The 18,261-nt window shown below is 60.4% G+C and overlaps 1 protein-coding gene across 3 annotated transcripts; it reads left to right on the top strand.

Moving 5' to 3' along the window:
- The first annotated feature begins 69 nt into the window (after nt 1-69).
- Nucleotides 70-17,057, top strand: RRP8 (ribosomal RNA processing 8). Of its 3 annotated transcripts, none has more exons than XM_055701651.1 (18): nt 70-289; nt 387-591; nt 708-1,164; nt 1,278-1,407; nt 1,721-1,827; nt 1,963-2,059; nt 5,891-6,016; nt 9,130-9,432; nt 10,695-10,777; nt 11,188-11,326; nt 11,818-11,952; nt 12,051-12,174; nt 12,331-12,467; nt 14,295-14,408; nt 15,130-15,311; nt 15,575-15,800; nt 16,162-16,372; nt 16,552-17,057. In XM_055701651.1, exons 1-18 carry the CDS (start codon nt 239-241, stop codon nt 16,818-16,820), a joined length of 3,096 nt encoding a protein of 1,031 aa, XP_055557626.1. In that variant the 5' UTR covers nt 70-238; the 3' UTR covers nt 16,821-17,057. The 3 variants fall into 3 exon arrangements, with proteins under 3 accessions (XP_055557626.1, XP_055557625.1, XP_055557627.1); XM_055701650.1 differs by having other exon boundaries at nt 71-289; nt 5,891-6,061; XM_055701652.1 differs by lacking the exons at nt 70-289; nt 387-591; nt 708-1,164; ... (1 more) ...; nt 1,721-1,827; nt 1,963-2,059 and adding an exon at nt 3,740-3,989 and having other exon boundaries at nt 5,891-6,061.
- The last annotated feature ends 1,204 nt before the right edge of the window (nt 17,058-18,261 follow it).

Below are 18,261 nucleotides of genomic sequence, written 5' to 3'. Positions count from 1 at the left end.
GGGACTAACCGGGGCGGGGCGGGGCGCCCGCGGCATTGCCCCGCACAGCCGGGCCGCTTGGCCTCCTGGCCGCGGGGGGGCGGGGCTTCCGCGCGTGCTGCCGGGGCCGCTCTGGCCGCGCGGCGCGGATGGCACGTGGGTAACGGCGGCGGGGCCGGGCCGGCCTGGGGGTTCACAGCGGAGCCGCCCGCGCCAGCGCCGCCCTTCCCGGCGCAGGCGGGCGCCGCGCCACCGGGCCATGCTCGCGGAGGGGGACAGGAAGGATGGGGCGGGTGTCCCTGGCCGGCCGGTAAGGGGTGCGTGCACGGCGCCGCGGCGGGCCGGTTCCTGGGCGCGCGGGAGGTGACCAGTCCCCCGGGAGGTGACCAGTCCCCCGGCCTCCTCAGAGTCCCGGGGCAGCTGCGGGGAAGCGGCGCCGGCCGAGGGACAGCGTGGCCGAACCCGGCCGGGACGGCGAGCCAGCGCGGAAGCGGCCCGGGCCGCGGAGGAAAGCCAGCGGGCAGCGGGCTGCGGCCGAGGGGCGCCGGGACGGCTCCGGGGAGCCCCAGACGGAGCGGGAGCCGCGACAGGGCGGGCAACGCCCGGACAGAGGTACCGCCGCCCGCCGAGGGCAGCTCCCGAGGCGCTGGGGGGGCCCCGGTAGGGAGCCGGGCTGGGAGCCCCCCCACACCCCGTCGCCGCCCTGACTTCGCTCCTGGTCCCCGCAGGCGCGTCGGCTGAGCTGTCGGGGGGGCGGCCCCGGCCGGGCGCGGAGCCCGGGGCGCGGGGGCCGGGGGCTGCGGCTGGGGAGCCAGCGCGGAGGCTGAGCAGGCGGCAGCGGAGGCACAAGCAGAGCAAACGGCGCCAGCAGCAGGAACGGGCGGGGACGGGGCGGGAGCAGGGCGCGGGCAGTCGGGCGACACCGGGAGCCCCGGAGGCGTCCGGCCGGGGAGCAGTTCCCTCGGGACGGTCGGCGGCACTGCGCGCACGGATGGAGGAGCGGCTCCTCGCCGCCCGGTTCCGGTACATCAACCAGCAGCTCTACACGTCCACCAGCCGGGAAGCGGCGCAGCTCTTCCAGAGCGACCCCGAAGCATTCGAGATCTACCACCGCGGCTTCACCCAGCAAGTGGGGCGCTGGCCAGAGAACCCCGTGCATCGCATCGTGCGCTACCTGCGGCAGCGGTGAGTGGGCAGAACTGGGGAGTTGGGGCCAGGGCCCTCTCTGAGCTGCAGCGACCCGAAGCGCTGGGACAAGGGGGAAGGGATGTTCTGAGTTCTTGCTCACCATCCCCCAGGCCAGCCTCGCTGGTGGTGGCAGATTTTGGGTGCGGTGACTGCAAGATTGCGAGCAGTGTCAAGAACAAGGTTCACTCCTTTGACCTGGTACCTCTCAGCCCGCTGGTCACTGTCTGTGACATGGCCAAGGTAGGGGGGCTGGGCAGCACGTGGAGGGGATGGTGAGGGATGGCAGCTCAGCGGGGTGAGGACTGTGGCACGGTGGCAGTGCATGCATTGCACCCACCAGGGTGTGGGTGGGGGTAGGCCAGGCTGTGTGCTGCAGGGGCATGACAGAGAGCATGTATCAGTTCAGAAAACTGGGGTGCTTCTGTCTGTGGGCTCTCCAGACAAGATGCTCAGTTGAAGCCAAGAACTCAGGGAGTAGCAAAGCATGGAAGGGCTGCCCGGGCCCCGTCACCATCCTCCTCCTGCGGTGGGTGTCCTGCTTGGTGTCTGGTAGGTGCCTTTGGCAGCTGAGTCCGTGGACATTGCAGTGTTCTGCCTGGCGCTGATGGGCACCAACCTGCAGGAGATCCTGGAAGAGGCCAACCGCGTGCTGAAGCAGGGGTAGGCAGAGACACGGGTGCTGCCCTGGTGCTGGGTGGTGGGGCACAGGGGCATCAGGGTGAGCTGGGAGGCATTGGGCTGTGCCCTGGAAGACACCTTTGCCACCACTGCCGCTCAGGCCTGGGTGTTCCACAGGGGTACCTTGATGGTGGCCGAGGTGGCCAGCCGCTTTGAGGACATCCGAGCCTTCGTGAACGCCATGGCTCAGCTGGGCTTCAAAAGCATTTCTAAGGTGTGTCCTCATGTGTGCCCTGTGCTGCTGGGTGCAGGGTGCACTGTGCCCCTGGCAGCCAGAGACCACCCTTCCTGCTCTAGCAGCAGGGCAGGGCAGCACAGCTTGGCCTGGTGCTGGTAGGGAGTGGACCTGGGGGTGGTGACAGCAGCATGTGGTGGGGGGATGGGGACAGGACACAGAACACATAGGGGCTATGGTGCTGAGGTCTGGGAGGAGGTTTGAGGGACCTGGGTCCTGTGGGCATTGCGGTGTGGGTCTTGAATGGAGGTATGCAGGCCTGGGGCATGCTGGGGTCATGGTGCTGGGATCTGGCGTGGGATAGGGGGGACTTGGGGCACCCTGGGGATGTGGTGCTGGGGTCTGGGCCAGGATCTGGGGGACTTGGGGCACCCTGGGGACATGGTGCTGGGGTCTGGGCCAGGATCTGGGGGACTTGGGGCACCCTGGGGACGTGGTGCTGGGGTCTGGGCCAGGATCTGGGGGACTTGGGGCACCCTGGGGACGTGGTGCTGGGGTCTGGGCCAGGATCTGGGGGACTTGGGGCACCCTGGGGACGTGGTGCTGGGGTCTGGGCCAGGATCTGGGGGACTTGGGGCACCCTGGGGACGTGGTGCTGGGGTCTGGGCCAGGATCTGGGGGACTTGGGGCACCCTGGGGACGTGGTGCTGGGGTCTGGGCCAGGATCTGGGGGACTTGGGGCACCCCGGGGACGTGGTGCTGGGGTCTGGGCCAGGATCTGGGGGACTTGGGGCACCCCGGGGACGTGGTGCTGGGGTCTGGGCCAGGATCTGGGGGACTTGGGGCACCCCGGGGACGTGGTGCTGGGGTCTGGGCCAGGATCTGGGGGACTTGGGGCACCCCGGGGACGTGGTGCTGGGGTCTGGGCCAGGATCTGGGGGACTTGGGGCACCCCGGGGACGTGGTGCTGGGGTCTGGGCCAGGATCTGGGGGACTTGGGGCACCCCGGGGACGTGGTGCTGGGGTCTGGGCCAGGATCTGGGGGACTTGGGGCACCCCGGGGACGTGGTGCTGGGGTCTGGGCCAGGATCTGGGGGACTTGGGGCACCCCGGGGACGTGGTGCTGGGGTCTGGGCCAGGATCTGGGGGACTTGGGGCACCCCGGGGACGTGGTGCTGGGGTCTGGGCCAGGATCTGGGGGACTTGGGGCACCCCGGGGACGTGGTGCTGGGGTCTGGGCCAGGATCTGGGGGACTTGGGGCACCCCGGGGACGTGGTGCTGGGGTCTGGGCCAGGATCTGGGGGACTTGGGGCACCCTGGGGACGTGGTGCTGGGGTCTGGGCCAGGATCTGGGGGACTTGGGGCACCCCGGGGACGTGGTGCTGGAGTCCAAGCCAAGGTCTGGGGGTAGGAGGGCCCGGGGCATGGCGGGGGGGGGGGGGTGTGTCTGTGAGGAGGTTTGGGTGACCTGGGGCCCGAAGGGGATGAGGTGCAGGGCTCAGGATGGGGTAGCGGGGACCCCGGGCACACTGGGGACGAGACAGTGATGGGGTCCGGGGGCCTGCGCTGAGGCGGCGCTTCCCCAGGACCTCTCCAGCGCCTTTTTCCACCTCCTGGAGTTCGCCAAGACGGGCCCCCCCCGCCGGCGCCCGGTGCCCGGCCTGCGCCTGCGGCCCTGCCTGTACAAGCGCCGCTGAGTGGCGCAGGCGCAGTTCCCAATAAAGCGGCTGTACCCGCACGGCGCCGGTGTCCGGGGCGGGGCGGCGCGGCGCCTGCGCGGGGCGTGCGGGGCCTGCGCGGCGGCGGCGGCAGCAGCGGTGTTTCCTGCCGGGGATGTCGGGGCCGGGCGGGCCGGGCCCCGGCGGCGGGGGGAAGCTGGACATCAACCGTGCCGGCGTGGCCGAGCTAGAGGGAGCGCTCAGCGGCATCGGCCGCCGCCGCGCCCGCGGCATCGTGAGGAAGAGAGAGGTGCGGGCGAGGGGCGGCTGCTGGGCCCGGGCGGCGGTGGCGGGCAGCCGCGGGCAGGGGGCGGCGGGACGTGCCGGTGCCCGGTGGCAGGCGGAGCCCGGGGAGGGCCTGGGCTGCGCGGCCCTGCCTTGGGGCAACCGACCGCCGCCTCCGGCCTGCCGGCCTCGGGAGGCCGGGCTGGGTGCGAGCGGCCCCGGGCCGTGTGGCAGGCGGCGGGGACCGCGGCGCCCCCGGGGGGCTTGCTGGCGCCGCTCCGGGCGAGGGGAGCGGGCCGAGGGGCTTTCGGTTCGCGTGCGGCGGCGGGGCCGTGGCGGCCGGCGTCCTCTTCCCGGTGCCTCCCGGCGCAGGCCGGGGCGGGCTCCCGCGGCGGCAGGGCCTCCCTGGGGCGGGCGCGCCGGCCCCGCTCCACAGTTTCCTTGTTGCTGGGGTTCGGGGCAGAGCCCCGGGGGCTGGTGGCAGGTGACGTTGCTTGCTAAGAGCGGAAAAAAAACGAGTTCCTGGGTGGAACGGGCAGGAGCAGGAAGGGGTAGAAGCGCGGCTGGTGTGGTGAGGATGGGCTGCAAGTCCTGCCGCTCCCCCTTGATTGACTGTTGAGCTCTGTCAAATGACAGAGTAGGAGAAAAGCCTGTGTGTGGTAGTCACTCATAGGATGACTGGGCTGCCAGCGTGACACAGCCACCAAAAAGGTAAGCGTGATCTTAGGCTCCATCGGCCGTGACGCTTTTAGCAGAGACAAGGAGACTAATGCCATCTTTTTGCCACTAATGCCATGAAGAACTGGTAGGATCATGGCTGGAATACGGCATCCGTGTTGAAGCAGTCAGAGGAGTGAGGCAGGAGGAATCGGGGGAAGGGGAGGCTGGCTTGACAAGGCAGGACTAGAAGAGCTTGACTTTTTTTGGCCTGGAAAAGAGGAGGCTGAGAGAGGGGCAGAGCCACTAGCTATAAATACAACAGGAATGTAAACACTGGAGGCAGAAGAGCAAGAGGCATTTAAACAAGAGGACTTCTGGTATGAGAGCACGTGAGGACAGATTGACAGAAATGGGGTTTATTGCTAGAGCTGAGCTTTTGGGTAAAACCATTTATAGGGGAGAAGCAGCACAAGCGCCTTAAAATGACGCATGGTGGATTTGAAATGAGGATCAGAACCGTGTCTTGGCCCTGATGTCTGTGTTAGCTGGACAGGGTGGATGCTTTCCACGCTGGGATCCTGCCCTCCTGGTAACAGGCAGGCCATCCCTGCTGCGTGTGGGCCCTTCAGGCTCATGGCAGAAGCTGCTTGGAGTCCAGGGCTGTAGGTGTGGTTGGTGGCAATGCGTGGTTCTGAGCGCAGGGCCGGGCAGTACTTGACCTGCCCTTTTGCAGGGTGGTGGGTGCCACGCAGGAGGCAGGGGCTGTTGCCATTCCCTCGGGCTGCTGGTAAGGGAGATTGACTGTGTGGACTGGGGAATGCTCCCAGGCTTGGTACTAGCCAGCAGGAAGGCACAATTCTCCTTTCTGAGCTTTTAGCCTTTGCTTTTGGGCCACTGCTCCCCTTGTTGGTAGCAGCTCTGGTGCTGTTGCCTGATCTTACAGGCATTGTGGTTGTCGCTCAGGCAGGGAAGGTTTGTGGAAACCCTAGGGGTTGTATGGGAGTGGCTGTTCTGGGCAGAAGGCATCCTGTACAGTGAGTGGGAGCAGCAGCAAGGACTTGCAGTACAAAGGTACCACCCTGCTGTGGCACCCGACCTGCGTTCCCTGAAGGCCTAAAGGGAGATAGCAATTGTAAGCAAGATGCAGGCTGGTAGGTCTGAACCAGCCAGGAGAGAGCCTGTCTGAGGAGGGTGTGAGTACACTTGGTCCAGCTTTGATGCTGGGGTTTCTCCACTCCATATCGAATCTTACTTGTCTTCTCACAGGAGCTGAAGGGTTTCAACTCACTTGATGATCTTCTCCATGTCAAAGGCATCACCACCCGCATCTTGGAGCTGAACAGTCAGCGGATGACTTGCAGGAGGAGGCCAAGCAGTGAAGAAGCTGCGAGGGTGAGCCCTGGTCTGCAGGGGGAGAGTAAAGCTCCTGTGCCTCAGGTAGGAAAAGAAAGCTAGGGTTCCCCCACCTACCTGGCAGGGAGGTGGTCCTCGTGGTGTAGGAGTTAAGGAGGGTGTCTTATGCTGGGAGAGCTGGTAGCTGGGAGAGGGTCAGAGGAGGTTTACAAGGGAGGAGACGCTGGAACGAGGAGGCCAAACGAATGCTGCGCCCTTTCAAACAGCCAAGTGATCTGTCTGCAGTTTTCCTGTAAGGTGGCAGCTTGGTTTGGGGAGCATCCTGGTGGGAAGGCTGAGATATTCCAGGCCTAGCTGGCTTTGTGGTATCTTGCCAGAGGCTGCAGCAACCCCTGAGCACAGAGCCTGGCTGGGAGCTGCTCTGGCCACTGTGATGCGCCCACCCCATCATCCCTGATAGAAACTGCTCTGACCCCAGAGGGCACTCATGGCTTCCTGCAGCCTCCACAGCCCCAGAGCAGCTAGCCATCCATAGATCTCCTGCAGATAGTTGTTAAGTTCCACTGTTGTTCATCGCTGGAGGCCAGAATTGGGTGTGGAGAGAGATTCTTCCTCTGGACCAACAGCTGAGGAGGCCAGAGTCTGTGTCTCTTGCCAAGCCTTCTAGCCTGTCGTCTGCCTCATCTGCGGAGAGCAGCAGCCAGCATGCTGTCCACTTGGGCTGGCACACACCCAACTGAGCTCTGGGGACTTCTTCAGGAGTGTTATCTTCCCGCAGTGCTGTGGGGCAGAGGAAATTCACTCACCTAAGAGCAACCCTGCCCTGTCAAGCTCTGGAGCACACTGTGCGGCCGGGAGAGGATGACTGTTAGAAGGTGTTTTACTGCCTGGGAGGTGTCAGTGACTGTTCTGCCCCAGGAGCATTGTCCTGGAGTTTGTTATCATCCGACACCTAGGTGCGACCCTCGATTCTAGATGCCAGAGGATGTGCTTGAGAAGCCTGGGTTCAGTGCTCCCTCTCAAAAAGGTGTGTCCAGATGGGCTGTTGTGCTGTGCCTTCTCATCTGGCCACTGCCCCTGCTTGAGAGTCCAGCCCTGTTCCAAACCCACCTGCCAGACAGGGTCCAGTCTAACTGGGCAGTGTGAAGAGATGACCAGTCTGCCTCTGATCTGGCGTGTCTGTCCAGGGCTAGGCACATGAGCACTAAAGCCTAATTTTCACATGTGAATAAACCTGGCCCTAACTGTGGTCAGCGTTGCAGTGCCTGGTAGGAGGATTTCTCCTTCCCCAGCTATATTGCCTCTCCATTTCTTTTCTTATTTTCTCCAGATTTTGAATCATTTAGGGGAGGAGATCAAGCAATAGCTTTGAGGTTTAAGCATTGTGTTTAAAAGTGGGCTGGGCCTTGCATGACTCATCTGTGTAGGGCAGCACAGGGGATAGTACTGCTTTCCTGCTCGTGCTTCCCTGTTCACGTTTTTGAGCCTGAAGCTTGTGCCGAGTGCAACCCCTCAATCCTTTTCAGTTACTGCTTTACAGGGCGCACAGTGCCTGGTGCCCAGCTGGCCGTGCTCTCCCTGTCTTTAAATGGAGAACATTGCTTCTGGATGTATTGAAATGCATTTAATTTGGGTGAGCCCAGCTTACAAAGTGATGCAGCTCACACCATGTAACTGCTCTGTCCTTGCTACCTACCCAAGTGTCAATCTTAAAATGTAATCAGAAAAGATTTTATCTACTTCCATATTGTGAATAAAACAAATTATAACTGCTGTGGTTTTCCACACACACAACCCACTCCTACAGGTCTGTGCTAGGCCCATCAGCAGAAAATGCACAGTTTCCCATTAACAGGTACATTTTGAGAGCTGCTCACTAGCTCTTTCTTGATCCAAGCCATCTCATCCAGCAACCCTTCAGAGGATATGGTGTGCCAGTGTCTCTGTCAGAGGCCTGTGCCTTGCTCAAATGCTTAGAAGTGTATGAGTGTGTCTCATCGATGTGATTTATGTAATTGGTTTTTTTGACCAAATGTAACACTGCAAGGAATAAACTCAACTGTATTTGAAAAGATGTGTTTTCGTAAAGACTCATCAGCTGGTGCAACGCATGTCCCTGTCATTGATCTTTTACTCGTTGAATGCTGCACCGGCTGTTTTATTGTCAGATGTCAGGCTATGTGAAGACTCGTTTTCCTCCCGCCTTCCTCACTTCTGGCACAACACTTTCCTGTCTTTGCATTTTCTCCTGTATTCCAAGATTTAACAAAAAATAATTGCTGTGGGCCAGTAATCTCCTGTACTACTCCCTAGGACTCTTATGTGCAAATTATCCTGGGCTGCTGATTAAGTAATTTTCTTGGTGTACTGGAAAACAGTTCCTCATTCCCACATGATACAGGAGCATTGCTCTGCTTCCTCCAAGTAATTGCTGGATACTTCTGCTTTTTCTGCTTTTTTTTTTTTTTTGCTTTTTTTTTTTTTTTTCCCTGTGATGTTACAGCAGCGCTGGTTTCTTTGGGGAGGAAGGGTGCAGGCAGCGTTAGATGGGCACATGCTATTTGCAACCTTTCAAGTAATCCTGGTCAGGTTGACTGGAGGGCGAAGGGGCCTCTGCACGGTGCTGAGGGCTGAAACACCCAGCATGCACCTTGCTGGTGCTGGGATCCTGTCTGGGCATGGCAGCTCTGCTCCTTGCTTTGATCAGCGAAGGGTAGAGGGCTGTTCCCAGCTGCAGGCAGGGAGATGGCTCGCTGCAGAGGTGGAGCTGGCAAGTTTGGTATTGTTCAGCACCACTGATGCTCCTGCAGGGTTTGTGTTTTCTGCTCAGTTGCAGAGTTGCTGGCTGCCACGTAACACGGTCATGTTGTGGCTGTGCTTCCCTGTGGGGCTGGGAAGTGACCTGCCCCCAGACTGCTTGGCTGTAGCTGCCCTGTGACCCTAGAGAGTACCTTAGATCAGTAGTCTGCTCCCCTCTTCCCATCTTTGCCTCTGCTTAGCTCATCACTCCCTTTTCCACGCTGCCGAGGGAAGCCTCGGTGTTCCCTGGGCTGCTGCTCTGACTGGCAGCCCCCTCAGCTCCCTGGGCCCCGGGGCATGCTGCACAGAGCTGCAGCAGACAGACCTTGACCCTGCCTCTCCCTGTGTTGTAGGTGGTGGCTGAGGAGGAGGATGTTTCGGGCCCCTGGGAGCCAGAACGCTCTGGGAAAGGGAGCCCAGGGTCAGGACCAGAGGCTGATGGCTCCAGTGGGCGAGGGGCGCAGGAGCCTGTCAGCTCCAATGTCTGCGGGGAGCAGGAGGAGGAGGAGGAGGAGGAAGAAGAGGAAGAGGGGAGCTGCTACAGTGAGGAAGGGGAGGATGGCAGCAACATCTACTTCTATTACACCATTGGAGAGCGCTGGATAGACTACCTGCAGCGGACAGAGGATGGTGGCCTCCGTCACGTGCGGCCCAAGGTAATGCTGCTGGGAGGGCAGCCCCAGACGAGGGCTCTGCAAAGGGCAGGGCTGCCTGTGCGGCAGGTAGCTCTCAGGCAGGAGCTGACAGTGGCACGCTGACAATGGTCCCGTCCTGGTGGCTGGTGGCCTCGGAGCCGTTGCTTGCCGGAGTGGTGGTGCCAGAGTGGGCCATGGACTGCCGTAACGCTTCAAGCTCCTGCTGCGTGGGGCGTATGCCTGGCTGGCATTTCTGCTGCAGACCCCCAGGATGCAGCAGCCAGGGAGCTCGGGCTGCCTGCTGGGTGCTGGCTAGGCTGGAAGGCCTGTGGTGCAGGTTGTGCCTGGCTGTTAGGGCTGAGGGAAGGAGGGACAGTCCCAGTCTGTCCAAGCCCTGCTGGCAGTCCCCAGCCATGCCCGTTCCCAGCAGGGCCACCCTGCTCTGCGCTGGGGCGCCTATGTCATAGTGCAGAGCCTGGATTGGGGCAGCAGGAATCTGCTGGGGAGCAGACAAAGGCCTCGGGGAGGTTTCTGCAGGATGAAGGGGTTGTGTTGAGAAGCCCCAGCCAGCCCTGAACACAGGGCCCCGCAGCTGGTGCCCAGGTCAGTTACTGGAGGGGAAGAGCCCCCAACTTCCTACCTGGGTTGGGGGAGCTCCCTGCTCACCTTCTGGTGGCTGCCAGCACTGTCCAGTAGCCACCCTGCTCTCCTCATGTTTCCTGTTAACCCAGTTCCTCTTGTATGGAGCTAGAAGGATGTAGATTCCTTTTGATGTGGCCACGTTGGGGTATGGTCTGCCACAGGTCCCAGCATAGCCCTCCCAGTAGCTGCCCAGTGTAGCAGGGCATGCTGAACAGCATTGGGGCCTGGCTGTAGGACTGGTTTGCTGGGAGGCTTCGGTCTGCCGAGGTCCCTGCTCAGGCTGCAGGTCTGCCTGCTCCGTGTTGAACTGCACCTAGAGAGGGGCCAAGTGGACATACTGACAGGTGTTCTCAGCCACTGCTTTTGTCCCTGTGCAGCTGTTTTGCTGATTTTTTCCCCATCAGGTTTGATATGCCCTTCAGAAGGACCAAGTTCTATCCCTCCCACAGAAATTAACTCTTCTGCCAGCTGTATAGCTCAGGTGGCCATCAGCTTCCCTCTGCAGGTCCCCAGCATGAGTGTGGGCTCAGAAGACTTGCTAGGCTGGGCCTCCTACTCTGTCACTTTGGGCTGAAAAATGAGTGACCCAGAATGTGTGCAGAAGGCTCTGCTCCAGCCTTGAACTTGCCTTCTCCTTGCAGATGAAGCGGAAGTCAGAGAACGGCCTGGATGGCAGAGCCCTTTCCCCTGGTAAAAAGCTGTGCAAGGGCTCTGAGTACAGCAGGTGAGTGCTCTGTCTGCTGAGCAGCAAGTGTACCTGGGAGGTGGGAAGATCTCCTTCTACCAGTCTCCTCCCTCAGGCGTCTAGGTGTCCTGCTGAGTTGTGGAGTCTCCATCCTTGGGGAGACCAAAAGCCATCTGGGTTGTCCTGCTTGAGCAGGGCATTGGACCAGAGGACCTCTGGAGTTGCCTCCAGCCCCAGCCTGTGATTTTGTCGTCCTGTAGGGCGGGCCAGGCTAAGGGGACTGCATGTATAGCTGTGGTCCCAGTGGAAGTGATGGGGACAGGGGTTGGTTATCTTGGCAGGAGGTTCACAGCTGGTGGTTTATGGAGACTGTTCTGAGGACTGCAGAGCGTGGCCCAGCATAGCACTGACGTGTCTCACTGTTGCTTTGGTCTCTCCCCATGGTCCAGGACGCTGGGTCCCTGCATGCCCAGTCCTACCACCACCTTCGGGGACCTGCGCAATGCCAAGGCAGGCCAGGCACGGCGGCGCCGCATCCCCTCGGTTGCCCCCCCTCCCGAGCTGCAGGACTGGCTCCGCACCTTCCAGGTAGGCTTAGGAGCCTGGCCAAAGAGCTCGCCTTGGAGGGCCCTGAGAAGCTGTGGGTTTGACAGGCAGGCAGGAGGGGAGCCAAGCCCTCGGGAGTCTGTCTGTCTGCGTGAAACCTGCCACAGTCAGGGGCTTGGGTCTCACAGTGCTTTTCCAGTGAGTTTTTGCCTCGAGTAAAGGAGCACAGAAGTGGCATTAGCCCCCATCTTGCTCCCCTTTGTCCTAGAGTTGTGTTGCCTTCACTGCCATCATACAGCACCTGTGTTCTGTCTTGTGTGATGCACTGAGCTCCCAGCCCCGTCTCTGTGGTTCCTTCATCTGTGTAGCAGAGCCCTGGCCTGCTGCAGAGGGCTGGCTAGCCTGTCTTGTCTGTGCTGGTTGGTGTCCCTGCTGGGGTTGGGCTTTGGGCATAGGCATTGCAGAGAGCCACAGGGGAGCCTGTGAGGGCCTGTTGTCTGCACAGGCATTGAGACTGATGTCCCTCTCCTCAGCGGTGGAGCGGCCCAGAGAAGCTGCTTGCTCTGGATGAGCTCATCGATCGCTGTGAGCCCTCCCAAATCAAGTACATGATGCAGGTCATTGAACCCCAGTTCCAGAGAGACTTCATTTCCCTGCTGCCCAAGGAGGTGAGTTGAGGCAGGGACAGGCTGGCCTCAGTGCTCGCCACCCGTTACCGGCCGTGGGATCCCTCTGTACCCTTGTGACTTGGCTTCCTCTCCTGCAGCTGGCACTCTATGTCCTCTCATTCCTGGAGCCTCGGGACCTGCTCCGTGCTGCCCAGACCTGTCGCTACTGGAGGGTCTTGGCTGAAGATAACCTGCTTTGGAGAGAGAAATGCCGTGAAGAAGGTAAGGAAAACTACTCCACATGGCACATAGTGGCTGGGATCTGCAGTGGAGCAGCCCACAGCTCCCACAGATGTGCATCATCTTAGCTCCCCAGGAGGGTGAGGGCATGTGCTGCCTGTGTGCCATGAGGCACGCTACTGTATTTTCCCCCTGCAGGAATTGAGGAGCCCTTGAACCTGCGGAAGCGGCGCCTGCTGAGCCCTGGATTCATGTACAGCCCCTGGAAATTTGCCTTCATGAGGCAGCACAAAATCGACATGAATTGGCGCAGCGGGGAGCTTAAAGCCCCCAAGGTAGGTGCCTTCAGGAGTCCTTGCTGAGAACCAGGCTCTAGAGCTTTGATGTGTAGCAAACTGGTAGAGGAAGGAAGTAGCAGTGAAATATCCATGAGCAACAGGATGCAAACAACACTGAGAATTTTAAAAGTGCCTTGGGCAAAGATCACAAGTTGCCTATCTTCAGGAGGCACAGGCCAGAGGCATTCACCTGGACATACTTGAATTTAAAGGTCCTTGAAGCTGTACAGCCTGCCAGCTTCCTGCAGCTCCTGTCCCTGACTGTGGGGAGCAGATCCACAGCACAGCTTGCTTGCAGCTGATCTCAGCGATTGCCACAATGGGCAGTGCAGGGCTGCAGTTCTGCCAGCAGAAGGGTCACCCCGGACCCCAGAGAAGGGGGTTTCCATCCTGCACCCCTCCTCTGAGCGCCTGCGGCAGGGCTGTAGCCTGCCTTGGAAGCACACTGTTGTTTAGGGTGCCAAAGACCTTTAAGGTCATTGAGCCCAATTGTTAACCCAGGACCGCCAAGCCCACCACTAAACCACGTCCCTGAGCACCACATCGACATGGTTTTTAAACACCCGTGGGGATGGCGACTCCACCACCTGCCTGGGCAGCCTGTGCCAGTGCTTGACCACCTCTTCAGCAAAGACGTCTTTTGCAACATCCAATCTAAACCTCCCGTGGCACAGCTTGGGGCTGTTTCCTCTTGCCTTACAGACCCGTTGGCATCCAGGGAGGGACACAGCCCTCCTGGGCTCAGCCAAGCCTTGTCCCTGGTGTAAGGGTCCAGAACGCTTGGGTGTTCCCTCCCTGCCAAGGTCCCTGCCTGCCCTCATCCTGTCTGGGAGGCAGGGAGTGCAGAGCCCCAGCCACCCCTTCTCGCAGCCTCTCCAGTCCAGGTGCACGCTCTCCACCTCCAGAGACTTTTTCCAGGCCCCTGGTGTTCCCAGCCCCTTCCCCAAGCCCCTGCCTCGGTGGCACCTGGGTTAGCAGCAGTGCTGTGCACAGTGCCAGCACTGCAGGGGCTGCACCCGCAGCAGCAAACTGGCACAGGCAGCCCTTTCCCGAGCCCCGCAACACCGTGGTCTCTGCGCCCACTGCCAGCAGAGCTGACAGGTGCTGCTCACGGGGACGTCTGCCCTCAGGGATGTCTGCCCTGTACCTTCCTCTGGCTGAGGGCAAGTTCAATATGTTCCCTGCAAAGGGCAGCTCTGGTCTTGTTTTCACACTGAACTGCTGCTCACCTTTGTGCTGCCCTTCCCCATGGCTCGGCCAGGTCTGATGTGCCAACTCGTCCCCTGGGGTCCTGCCTAACCTGCCTGGTCCCTGCCGACCTGCAGATGTTACTCGATCATTACCTGCCTTTGCTGCCCTTTTCGCACGTCACTGTGTTGGGGAGGTGGCAGCTGGTGCGCAGCTGTTTGTGTGCTGCCTGCCTTCTGCTGTGTGGCCAGTGGAGCTGGTGGTCCTAAATGTACTGTGGGTAACGGCTGCCAGGTTTTGGTCTAGGACAGAATGCAGCTCTGAGCGGGGCAGCTTGTGCAGCCTTAATACCCACAAAGGTCCATCCATGGTTTGGAGTCCCCAGATAGCCCACTGTCCCACAGCAGTAGCCACCAAATGCCACCCCCCTCCCCTGACTCTTACTGTAGCTGCTGCTTTGTAGAGAAGCAATAGGGAAGTGGCTGGTGTTAGAAGGACTCTCCTGTTCTTCCTACCCTCAGCGCTTTCTGCTTACCCACCATGCCCAAAGGCTGCTTTTGAGGCCCGAGGTTCTGCAGGGTCCAGGGCTCTGAGCTGCCCTCGCCTCCTTCCTGACTCGTGTTATTCTCCATGCAGGTGCTGAAGGGACATGATGACCATGTCATTACCTGCCTGCAGTTCTGTGGCAACCGGATAGTCAGTGGCTCAGATGACAATACGCTCAAAGTGTGGTCAGCTGTCACTGGGGAGGTGAGCTGCTGTGCACAGTCACACCACAGAGCTGCTCCACTGGCACGCTGGGAGGCATGCTGATCCTCAGCACTGCTGCAGGAAAGGGTGGAGATGTGAGAGGCATAGTGGCCTTTTCGGTGGGTTTATCTTGTCTCTGGCAAAGTGCAGCTGGGGAGAGGATTTGATAGATCCTGTGGCTGCAGAAGCAGTGGGAAGAGCTGCCTTAAGCGCAGGTTTGTTGGTACAGTAACGAATCACAGCATGGTCAGGGTTGGAAGGGGCCTCTGGAGGCTATCTAGCCCAACCCCCTGCTAAGGCAGGTTCACCTGGGGCAGATTGCGCAGAGCCACCTCCAGGCTGTCTCCAGAGCAGGAGACCGCACAGCCTCTCTGGGCAGCCTGTCCCAGCGCTCTGCCACCCTCACAGTAAAGAGGTTTTTCCTCCTACTCGGATGGAATGAGCAAGAGTTGGCCACACGCATGTTTTAACTGGCAGTCAGCAAGTGTGGACCACCCTTCTGGAGATCCAGGAAGGGCAAGAAACTTGACTGGGTTTGGAATAGCAGCTGATCATTGTCACGGAGAGGCTGGGAACCTGAGTGTGTCTGCAGGGAGGTGGATCGCTGGCCTGAAGAGCCTGATTGATCCCTTGCCTGGAGGAAGTCCTACACTTTGCTTTTCCTTTTTGCTGTGGTGTTCAGCCTTTCCCCAACCAGTGTCTCGCATCTTGTTCTTTGCAGTGTGTGCAGACACTGGTTGGCCACACAGGCGGTGTGTGGTCTTCTCAGATGAGGGACAGCATTGTCATCAGTGGCTCCACGGACCGGACACTGAAGGTGTGGAATGCAGACACAGGTGAATGTGTGCACACACTGTATGGGCACACATCCACCGTGCGCTGCATGCACTTGCACGGGAACAGGTAAGGGCGTGACGGTGTTGAAGGCCTGGTCTGGTCTCTGGAATGGGGCAGGTGGAAGTGTGGAAGCACTGGGGCAAGTGAGAGTGCAGAGGTGGTCAGGGCTTGGTCTGATCTGTAGCTGGCAGATGCTGTGTGGGAAGAGGTATCCCTAGGGAGGAGAAGCTGGACCTGCTGCTTGGGGAAGCTCGGGTATCCAGGGTTGACTCAGCTGGGTGAGGTCCAGAGTCAACACAACCAGGCTCCAAGTCCACCCTTGCCCACAGGGTTGTGAGTGGCTCACGGGACGCCACTCTGCGCCTCTGGGACATCGAGACTGGGCAATGTCTGCATGTGTTGATGGGGCACGTGGCTGCTGTACGCTGTGTGCAGTATGATGGGCACAAGGTGGTGAGCGGTGCGTACGACTACACAGTGAAAGTGTGGGACCCCGAGAGCGAAAGCTGCACTCACACACTGCAGGGACACACGAACCGCGTCTACTCCTTGCAGGTAATACCCTGGCTTCCCCTTCCCTCCCGCGCGCATGCTGCAGGGACATGAGCCATGCCTGTTCTGGCAAGTGAGAGGCTGTCTCCCCACCCCATACACATGCTGCAGGGATGCACAGGCCATGTCTGTTCCCTGCAGGTGAGGCACACTCACCCTGACCCACACTCATGCACGCACTGTGGGAACAGAACACACACACTGTCCCTTTCCTGGAAGGAAGATGCTGCCAAACACATGTGCATCCTGATTAGCCAAAGGGGATGTGAGCACATCACTTAGCACCGAGTCTCTGGCATCAGACTGCGAAGAACACTCCTCCCCTCTCTGGGCAGGCCGTGCTGATCTGTGTCTCTCTGGGCAGTTTGATGGGACGCACATCGTGAGTGGCTCTCTGGACACATCGATTCGAGTGTGGGACGTAGAGAGTGGAAACTGCCTGCACACCCTCATGGGGCACCAGTCGCTCACGAGTGGCATGGAGTTACGTGACAATATCCTTGTATCTGGCAACGCTGACTCAACAGTCAAGATCTGGGACATCAAGACGGGCCAGTGCCTGCAAACACTGCAGGGTGGGTAAAGGAGGATGGAGCAGCTCCCCTTGGTAGGGCTGTTGGAGAGGGGTCATGTTGCTCCTAGCTGCCAGATGTGGCAGGAGCAGGGCAGATGATGCCCAGCAACGGGTGCTCCTGAAGAGCCTGGGGTTGGAGGTGGGAGCCCAGGAGAACTAACAAGTACCCTCTGCTTCCAGGCCCCAGCAAGCACCAGAGTGCCGTGACCTGTCTGCAGTTCAGCTCCAAGTTTGTGGTAACCAGCTCCGATGATGGTACCGTCAAGCTCTGGGACCTCAAGACGGGCGAGTTTGTGCGCAACCTGGTTGCACTGGAGAGTGGGGGCAGTGGGGGCGTAGTGTGGCGCATCCGCGCCTCCAACACCAAGCTCGTGTGTGCGGTGGGCAGCCGCAATGGCACGGAGGAGACCAAGCTGCTGGTGCTGGACTTTGATGTGGACCTGAAATGAACCTGGCCAGTCCAGGGTGGGATGGAGGATCCCGCGGGTTGGGCATAGCAGCTGGTCTTGGTGGGGCTGGCCCCAGAGCAGGCACTAGCCCCCCGCGGGCTGTAAATACTGTTTGCAGCTGTCTGGGCCTTATTTATATATGTGTGAACTCCCTGTGGGGAGCCTGCGCCCGGCTAGGGCACTGTACAGAGGAAGCAGCATGTTTTGTACACACTAATATATCGATTTATTTCTGTACCTGGGGCCTTCTTCTCCACCCCTGCCATTCCCTGAGCCCTTCCTTCCTGGAGCTTGTCTCTTCTGGGGGAGCAGTTGGTGGCTGCAGCCCATCCCATTTGATTCCAGCCAGAAGCAGGAAGGGTACAGACTTTCCGTAGTTACTGACCTCGGAGACCAGCTGTCTCTTCGAGCACACAGATGACGTTGTCTGGTGGAGTGCCCTCTGCCTGGAGTCCCATAGTTTGTGGATTCCAGGTTCTGTATTTTGGGCATGGCAGTGGGCTGGCAGTGGGCATGAAGCGCTGAGCACACAGTGCTGGGGGGATCTTGCAGAGCAGCACCACAGGTAGCACAGCCTGATGGCCAGCCAGGCAGGGAGGCTCATGAAGCTGTCCTGAGAAGATGAAGCCCCGATACTGCACCTGGGAAGGGAGCAGCGCCGTGAGCAAACACGGTTTTTTTGCTTCTGCATAGCTCTGATCCAGCCAGAGGGAGGCGGACAGGGCTGAGTGGATTGATAGATGGTGCAGCAGGCAGCAACTGACCGGGCAGCACCTGGACGTGGACCACAGGGAGACGAGATGGGGCCTGAGCTCTGCTGTAGCTAGGGGTGTGTGCATGGAGGGGAGGGCAGCGCTACCTTTAGTGTTGTCCCAGCTCTTGTGGCCTGCTGGGGCAGCCCTCGGAGCAGGGCCAGCAGGAGGTGGCATGGGTACTGGAAGGCAGCACAGGCAGCCCTGCCATTGCACCCAGGCAGACGTGTACCAGCTGGCAGCAGCTGTAGCGATTGCGGCTGCTTCCCTGGGACCCCTGGCCCTACAGGGTGCGGCGCAGCCACCACCGTGGCAGGCATCCTTGCTCCTTGCTGCAGTGCTCACGGGACGGCAGAGCAGCAGGGTGACTGGCAGCCCCCCTCCTCTCTTCAAGCTGTCCTGCAGGCAGCTGAGGACCTTGCCCACTTGGTGCAGTGGAGCGGGGAATCTTCCATGCCTCCTGTGGGGTCAGGGCTTCAGCCAATGTTGTCCACGTGGAAGATGGCTTCTGCCTCCTGTCCTTGCATCTCTAGGTCCTGCGGCAGCCCTGATGCCAGTGCAAGGGCCTGTTCTGCTAGAAGCCTTGGGGCTGCTCGCTGGCTGAGCGGGAGCTGCCAGGCGTGCTGGGAGCAGAGGAGGTGGGAGAGCAGGGTGCAGCTCGGCTGCCAGCAGCTCCTCCTGCAAGCCCT

Source organism: Falco cherrug, chromosome 2 (assembly GCF_023634085.1).
Source record: "Falco cherrug isolate bFalChe1 chromosome 2, bFalChe1.pri, whole genome shotgun sequence".
Classification (NCBI taxonomy): Eukaryota; Metazoa; Chordata; class Aves; order Falconiformes; family Falconidae; genus Falco; species Falco cherrug.
The sequence above is the reverse complement of the archived record's forward strand: the minus strand, read 5'-3'. Positions and strand labels throughout refer to the sequence as shown.